We start from the raw sequence: 8,420 nt of genomic DNA on the forward strand, positions 1-8,420 counted from the left end.
CCAGTCCATCATTATGTACTTTACCTAATTTCCAATTTGAGGTTGACCTTACTGCTTCACAGTTCACTAATGATCAACTTCCTATCCCAATTAATTCTCATCCTATGATTACAAGAGCCAAAGCTGCTACTGGACATGTTAATTCAACCTGTGAGTCTTTGGATCATGCTGTTTATCTTACAGCTAGTCAGCCTATTATAGAATCAGAACCTGTATCAGTTGCTGAAGCATTAAAAACTGGAGTTTGGAAAGAGGTTATGTAGGCAAAATTTGATGCTCTAATTAGGAACAACACCTGGACCCTTGTTTCTCCTACTGCAGACATGAATATTGTGGGTAATAAATGGGTTTTCAGAACAAAATTGAATGCTGATGGTACTTTGCAGAAGTACAAAGCCAGACCAGTAGCTAAGGGGTTTCAACAAACTCCTAGTTTGGACTATTTTGAGACATTTAGTCCAGTTATAAAACCATCCACCATCAGAATAGTTCTCACTCTAGCAGTAACCAATGCATGGGATGTTCAACAAATTGATGTCAACAATGCGTTTCTTAATGGTACTCTAAGTGAGCTAGTGTTTATGCAGCAACCAAGTGGATTCGAATCAGCTACTCACCCTTCATATGTGTGCAAATTAAACAAGGCTTTATATGGCCTTAAACAAGCCCCTAGGGCATGGTTTGATAAACTCAAGGCTACTCTCCAAGCCAAAGGCTTTCAAAACTCAGTTTTAGATTCGAGTTTATTTGTTCTTAAAAAATTATCAGGACTAATCTATGTTCTTGTTTATGTAGATGATATTTTAATCACTGGTTCTGATGCAACCTATATAACTCAGTTGTTTGAAGATTTAAATGAGCAGTTTTCCTTGAAAACTCTAGAATCACTCATATATTTTTTAGGCCTAGAAGCAGTTAGGACAGCAGCTGGTTTACATCTCAGGCAGTCCAAATATGCCTTAGATTTGCTTGTCAAAACCAGAATGATGGATGCTCACCTATGCTCTACACCAATGGCTGTTGGTACTAGACTGAGTACTGATGATAGTGATTTGTTTGAGAGCCCTACATTATATTGCAGCACAATAGGAGCCTTGCAGTACCTAACACTGACTAGACCAGATATTAGCTTCACAGTTAATCGTCTAAGTCAGTTTTTACAAGCCCCAACTGAGTTAGAATGGCAAGCGTGCAATCGAGTTCTGCGATATGTTAAAGGGACACTACACTATGGGCTGCAGTTTAAACCAGCAAGTTCTCTAAACATTGAGTACTATGCTGATGCGGATTGGGGTAGTAATGTTGAAGATATGAGATCTACTAGTGGATATTGTGTCTATCTTAGACCTAATCTAATTCAGTGGAGCTCTAGGAAACAAAAAGTTGTTGCGTTATCATCCACTGAAGCTGAATACAGGGCATTAGCACAAACTGCTACAGAGGTTGCATGGCTTCAAAGTACGTTTACTGAACTCAGCCTTTACTTGCCCTCAAAACCTGTAATTTGGTGTGACAATACAAGTGCTAGAGCCTTAGCTTCAAATCCAGTCTTTCATGCAAGAGAAAGCATATAGAAATAGATGCTCACTACATTAGGGAGCAAGTTCTTGCCAAGAATCTGACAGTTCAATATGTATCATCGAAATTGCAGATTGCAGATGTGTTGACAAAGGCATTATCTGCTGTTCAATTTACTGAGCTGAGGCAGAAACTAAATATGGTTGCAGTTCCTTGTAATACGTACTGATTCTTACCTATTTTTGTAATGCAGAAGAAGATCAGAATGCACCTGGAAAATGGTTGAAATCTGCTATTGAAAAATGGTTGAAATATGCAGTCTGTACTGATTCTTAACTGCTATTTATTGATTTCTGTGCTACTATTTTTGTAGTATAGAAGGTGACAGATGTGTGAATTTTTTTTACTGAGGAAGTTGTGGCAGATTGTAGAGTTGTGGCAGTTGTGACAGATGGGTGTTTTGTAGTAGTGGCAGATGTATGTGTTACAGTATTGATCTGTGATTTTTGAGATGATTTTGAGACAGTTTACAGAACTGTGAAGAGTTGAAGAAGTTGTAGAATTGTGCTCATGAATTTATAGTGTATAGTTGTTAAACTAGAGGTTTGTGGTTGAATTTTTAGTTAGTTGTGCTGAGTAATGCAGACTGTCACTATATGATTGAGATAAGAGTTGTTACGTTGAGANTGGAGGTTTGTGATTGAACTTCAGTTGGTTGAGATAAGAAATGCAGTTTGTAACTGTATGATTGAGATAAGAAATGTTAAGTTGAGAAGTTGAGATGTTGTTCTGAGTTGGTTGTTATGTTCTGGTTGTTGTTTTTGATGCTACTAAGAAGCTGATTATCTAAAGTTTGGTTAAGTTGAGAAGTTGAGATGTTGTTCTGAGTTGGTTGTTATGTTTTGGTTGTTGTTTTTGATGCTACTAAGAAGCTGATTATCTAAAGTTTGGTTAAGTTGAGAAGTTGAGATGTTGTTTTGAGTTGGTTGTTATGTTTTGGTTGTTGTTTTTGATGCCACTAAGAAGCTGATTATCTGAAGTTTGGTTGGTTGAAACTGCAAATGTAGAATTGAAAATTTGCTGATGCAGAGTTGATTAGCTGAAGTTGAAACTGAAATTGCAGAGTTGTTTTGAGTTGGTTGTTATGTTCTGATTGTTGTTTTTTATGCTACTAAAAAGCTAATTATCCCAAATTTGGTTAGCTGAAAATTGAAACTGAATATGCAGAACTGAAATTAAGTTGTTTGTCCTGAGTATTGAGTAAGTGTTTTTTTTTTTTAGGATGATTAGTTGAAGAAGTTGAGCGTATGTTGCCTGAAGGGGTTATATGAGAACAGAGGTATTAGAAAGAGACTAGTTTCAGAGGGGATGTTGGTCAAAGAGCCAATGAATTTGAAAAGAAATGCTGGTGAAAGAAAGACCACTGAAGCAGCAGAAGAAGAATGTCCAGTTTGAAAGGGGATGTTGGTCAAAGGACGAAAATGCAAAAAATTCAAGTAGCAAGAGGAAAATGTAATTCTGCAAGGTGGTGTCGTTTTTTATTTCAATAAAGTCAGTTGTACAATGCACTTTACTTTACTCTTCGTTTTTGTATAAAAGAGTAAAGATTTCTCTTCACTGTAGCTTTTACGAATTCGGTCTATCAGTAAAGAAAATCAAACACATTTCTCTCTGTTTTTCTGTTTGTTCGCAAACCCTAAGCTAGATTTACAGCTGCCACACCACTAGTTTGTGAAAAGAAAGATAAAATTGATGTGAAACTAGTTGTATAACAGCTGCCACATCACTTTGTACAAAAACTCTTTATAAGAGTCTTTGTACCTTTAACGTTTCCCTTTAATTAATGGGTAATGACTAGTGAGTGATGAATTCTTTAAATAGTTTTGGGGAGAGTTTGATTAAAGGGAGGTAAGTAATAATTTTACATTAATTGTAATAATAATTTCTAATAAAACTAGGGAGGTAAGTAATTTTTACATTAATTGTAATATCATAATTCATAATCACAAAAGTAGTTTCACATTATCAGGAAAGTAATCCCATATATCTTAATTAATCATAAAAAGCTCTATTCTATGATCAATGTTTCTTATAATTAGCAACATGAATATTTTTATCCAAAAGGAAAAATCAGATTCTCAACTTTCTTCGATCCATTTCTCACTCTCATTTTATTTAGGACAAATGATTTGTTATCAATAAGTAAAATTATCAGATCGGTTTTAAACAGTGCATATTTATTATGGCTTTATTTATGAAGCATATGGTTCATTAGTTTCATCAAAAACTTACTCTACTTTGTATAGTTTCTATATAAAAGAAGTTTGTAAGCTAAAGTTAAGCTATTAAGCTTATAAAATTCCTTTTTCACAGAAGTCATCAACTTCTTTAAACATACAGATGAAATCTAAACATTCTAACCATATCTCACTAATAAAGATTACATATACAATGAAAACAAAGCATTATGATCATATGGGACTGATAAAAATTCTCTATATCCATAATTTTTGTCAGTTATGGGGCCCTCTATTTAGACTTCAAGAATTAGTTATCAAAATTCATATAAAAGTTGTCTCATCTATGATAGAATTGTTATTCTACTTAATAATACTACACTTACAAAAATCTATCTAAATTCATCCATACAAAATGAAGTGATACTACTCTTACATTATCATATCATTCACTATCATTTAACATCCATTTATCAAACTATTTAACTAATGTAGCTAGCTTTTTTAAAACTTTGGCAACAAACATGACTTTATTAATATATGTTTGGCAAACAACACACAATATAAAAAACGTTATCAGTGCACGAAATGCTAGTTTATCTTTTTGTCTTCTAGTCTCTTATTTGGCAACATTTTGCTAAGCACAAACAGAGCTTAATTCGGTTCGCTTACTTCTTTAACAGTTGCATAATTAATAAGCAATCCTCCCTTCCATTTGTTACTCCAAATTTCATAGAAGCCAAAGAAAAGGTCCTGTTCCTCGTCACCTTTATTATCTGGAATTTTAACGATGAACTTTTCGTCAGGCTTAGGAATATCAAATGTCTTATTATCTGTAGTCTGCTCCAGTGGCTTAATCTTTTTCCATATGGATTTTCCCTTTGCCCCAATCTTAGCCATCAGAAAAAGTGGGAGGCCATTCCACCCAAAGCCGTCAGCTTTCAAAGTAATGTTGAACTCTATTTCATATGACTTCCCCCTTTTTACTTTTGTTTTACCGGTTACCTGAAGCCAACACACCCGCTTCAGCTCTGCAGGTGACCTGTACAGTGAAATATATGAAGGATTTTTCAGATTTATAGATATTATACACTACTGTAAGAAGAAAACTCTAATAAATCATTCTTGATTAATAAATCACTATCCTGATCCAATATATATATATATATTGGACTTCAATAATTAGAGAAAAGGGGACTTTCTTACTTTTCATCCGCTGGTAGTTTCCAGTAGTTGTCGTTATTGCCCCATGTAATATCAAAGGCTCCTTTGTAGATTTTATTACCCTGTACATTTCAAAATTATTTCTCACTTTCATCATATATATTTCTCAACATGAAACCTAAACTCGACAATTAGGTCATAAATTTAATAAAATATTCCATAAATTTAATAATAATCTGCATACTTTCGTCTAAATATCATCATTCTCAAATCAAATCAAGATTCACTAACCCTTAACAATTACCTCCACCAAAAAAAAAAAAAAAAAAGATAAAAGGAAAAAGAACCATATTCTAAGTTAAAACATGTATCAAATAAAATTAAATTAAATACTTTCATCTAAGCATATTTAAAAAAAAAAAAATTATGGTCAACAGATATAGAACTTTATAATATATGAAAAAATAAATAAAAATGAAAAGATCCAGAGTAGGGGTCGGCACCTGGGATGATGATTCACCTTCTTGCTGTTAAGAAATAAAAGAAAAAAAATTTGAGAATGAATTAATTTGTTTTTAAGTAAATAATAATATAAGATAATTCAATGGTTGAACAATATCTGGGTAAAGGATCCGATCCTATTAGCTTGCTGTTATGGAATTAAAAAAAAAAAAAAACCATCATTTGTTGATTTTAATTTGTTAGTTCACTAAATGTCAGAGAGAGCTATTTTTTTTTTTTTTTCTAATTTTGATAAAAGAATCTTAAAAATAGAGAATTTTTTGGTAAGTGACTAACCCTGACACTAACAGCATTTCATTTTTAGTTAGTGAATAGCATTAAAAAAAACAAAAAAAGGATTACTCTCACTTTACTGTGTGGCAAATTTACAATAAAATTAAAAAAAAAAAAAAGATGATTTATATGGTGAAACAATACCGGAGTAGGCGTTGACACCTGGGATGATGGTCCACCTTCTTGCTATTAAGAAATTAAAAAAAAAAAAAAATCAAGAATGAATTCATTTGTTTTTAAGTAAATAATAGTATAAAATAATTTAATGGTTGAACAATATCTGGGTAAAGGATCTGATTCTATTAGCTTGATGTTATGGAATTAAGAAAAAAAAAAACCTCATTTGTTGATAACCGTTTTGAGCAAATCTTCTGTGATTACACCCACCTACAGTAGCTAGGCATAAAGACCAACCAACTCGGTATATCAAACCAACATCGAGCCCCTGCCAACTCAGTATATTGTCATTGTCATGGGATTGGCACCTACCTGTAGCGGCTAGGCATAAATCCCTACTAACACAGTATATCGAGCCCACATCAAGGCCATGCCAGCTCCGTATATCCTTTGATTTTCAACATCCTCAACCAAAAATTAACTCAAACAACCAACATTAACCACTCATCAACGTAAATTACCCCAATTAATATAGTTCCTACACATAAACTTTTCTCTCCTTCCAATTTAAAAATTAATTCATCAAAGACTACCATTGCCTGCCAGAAACTATCGTCAACTGCTGGCCATCATTGCTCGATGTGACCAGAACTATGCACGATTGGTAAAATCTACAGCCAAAGATCTAATCGTTTCTAGTTGTAGATCTGGCCGTTTTCGACCAAATCCACGGTAGATTTGGTAGGTCGACTATATCAGTTAGATCTAATCGGTCGTGCATCATTTTGTCGGTTGTCCTTTTGGGTGATTGGGGTGCTTTAGTTAATTTTTAAATTTTTATTGTAAGGGTGTTTAACTAAATTAACAAATGTAGGGGATAAAAAAATAATCTAAATATTTTCAAAAACTACACCAAACAACTATTCTGTCTTAAAAACCTTTTTAAAAAAATGTACTAAACAACTATTCAGATCAAACTCTGATATAATTTTTAGATGTTTTACTAAACACATTTTCAGAATCTAATCCTATTCGATTTAATCTAACTCAACTCAAAACATGTTTTCATAATAACACTTTTCAAATAATCTACCAAACAAGCCCAATATACTTCTAAAAACGAATTTTTCTAAAAACTCATATAGCTAATATACTTCAAAAATAATTTTTGATGCAATCCTCTACTCTCAATATTAAGGTAAAATAAAAAATAAAATAAAAATCTAAAACTCAACATGTGAGACACAATTGGTGCAGTAATATATATTTTTTTTTTTAATTAAAAAGAAAAGAGCCATTGGATCCCAGATCCAAGAATTGTCTAAGACTCACTGTATATCATAAATTTATAAAATATTTCATAAATATTATAGTAGTTTTTTTTTTTTAATCCTAATATCATTATGCTCCAATTAGACCAAGATTCAGTATCCTTACAATTTCCACAATATAATAATAATAATCCTAGTTAATTAAAAAAAACTTTCATCAAGAATTTAATATATATATATATATAATTATATATATATATATATAAGAGAGAGAGAGAGAGAGCACCTTTTGTCTCTTTCTGAACCTTGTTATCCATTTTGAAATAATCATCTTCTTTCAATCATAGGGACTGATTATACAACTTTTCAGGAAAACCATATGACATTAAGGTCCATAAGTTTTGAAAAATTAACATTTACGCTCCTTGTTAAAAACTCATATTCCCTTTCACCAAACCCCAGAGTTGTCAGCCCTTTTACAGCTGTCATGTCCTTGTCTCTGCTCAAACTCCTTTTCTACCTCAATGAGACAAATTCATGTTAGAAATAGATTTTATTTTTAAAATAGATTTTATTTTTAAAATAGATTTTATTTTGTATTTTTTTGTGTTAAATGTGAAATAATATTTGTATTAAGTAATTAACTCTTAAATTCATTTATTTTGTAAAACAGGAAAGAAAAACATAGGCTTCGTTTGGTTCGCTTTTGGAGATACTAATAATAGTATTCCAAAAAAGTTAAATAGTGAGATGTCATTATTCCCAAAATATATTCTATATTTTTCAATTTCTTTTAAATTTCCTAAATTATATAATTTAACTAAACACCCTCAAATATTTTTTTTAAAATTGAAAAATATTCCGGCCACCTCCGCGATGGTGGCCGTACCGTATTTAATGGGTGGTTGTAGGTGTTTTTGTTAACTTTTAATATTTTATTATAGGGGTGTTAGTAATAAAACAAATATATAGATTATTTTGTTAATTTCCTAATCCTACATCGTAAATCCGCCCAATTTAATTTTTTTCAAAAGATATTTTAATGAACCAAACAGAACCATAATAACTTGAAATGCTTTTAAATAGTTACATATAAAGTATTATAAATATTATTAATTGTTTTAATGTTAATGGTTTATGTAAATATGAAAGTAAATCAAGGATTAAATTGTCTTCTTGATTAATTTACATTAATTAGCAAAGTTGACTTGTAAAATGCCAACGGCAACGAGGAGAACATTGTTTTATTTGGACATACTTTTAGGGCTGAATTAAGTTTCACCACTAAAACTATGGCAAACGAACTTTTTCCCCAATT

At 31.8% G+C, this 8,420-nt stretch overlaps 1 protein-coding gene across 1 annotated transcript; it reads right to left on the minus strand.

Moving 5' to 3' along the window:
• Positions 1-4,226: 4,226 nt before the first annotated feature.
• LOC116105356 (protein PHLOEM PROTEIN 2-LIKE A9-like) lies at positions 4,227-7,591 on the minus strand. The gene is made up of 5 exons (XM_031391789.1): positions 7,523-7,591; positions 5,859-5,900; positions 5,423-5,446; positions 4,962-5,041; positions 4,227-4,797 (listed from the first exon to the last, which is right to left on the minus strand). The coding sequence occupies exons 1-5, from the start codon at positions 7,589-7,591 to the stop codon at positions 4,410-4,412; spliced, it is 603 nt and encodes a 200-aa protein (XP_031247649.1). The 3' UTR covers positions 4,227-4,409.
• Positions 7,592-8,420: the final 829 nt, after the last annotated feature.

The sequence above is a fragment of the Pistacia vera genome, unplaced genomic scaffold, assembly GCF_008641045.1.
Source record: "Pistacia vera cultivar Batoury unplaced genomic scaffold, PisVer_v2 Contig498, whole genome shotgun sequence".
Classification (NCBI taxonomy): domain Eukaryota; kingdom Viridiplantae; phylum Streptophyta; class Magnoliopsida; order Sapindales; family Anacardiaceae; genus Pistacia; species Pistacia vera.

Coding starts and splice junctions, on each gene's coding strand:
- LOC116105356 (XM_031391789.1), bottom strand. CDS start 7,591: ATGACAGCTGTAAAAGGGCTGACAACTCTGGGGTTTGGTGAAAGGGAA. Junction 5,901..7,522: donor ATGAGTTTTTAACAAGGAGC/GTAAATGTTAAT, acceptor ATTTCTTAATAG/CAAGAAGGTGGACCATCATC. Junction 5,042..5,422: donor AAGGTGAATCATCATCCCAG/GTGCCGACCCCT, acceptor TGAAATGTACAG/GGTAATAAAATCTACAAAGG.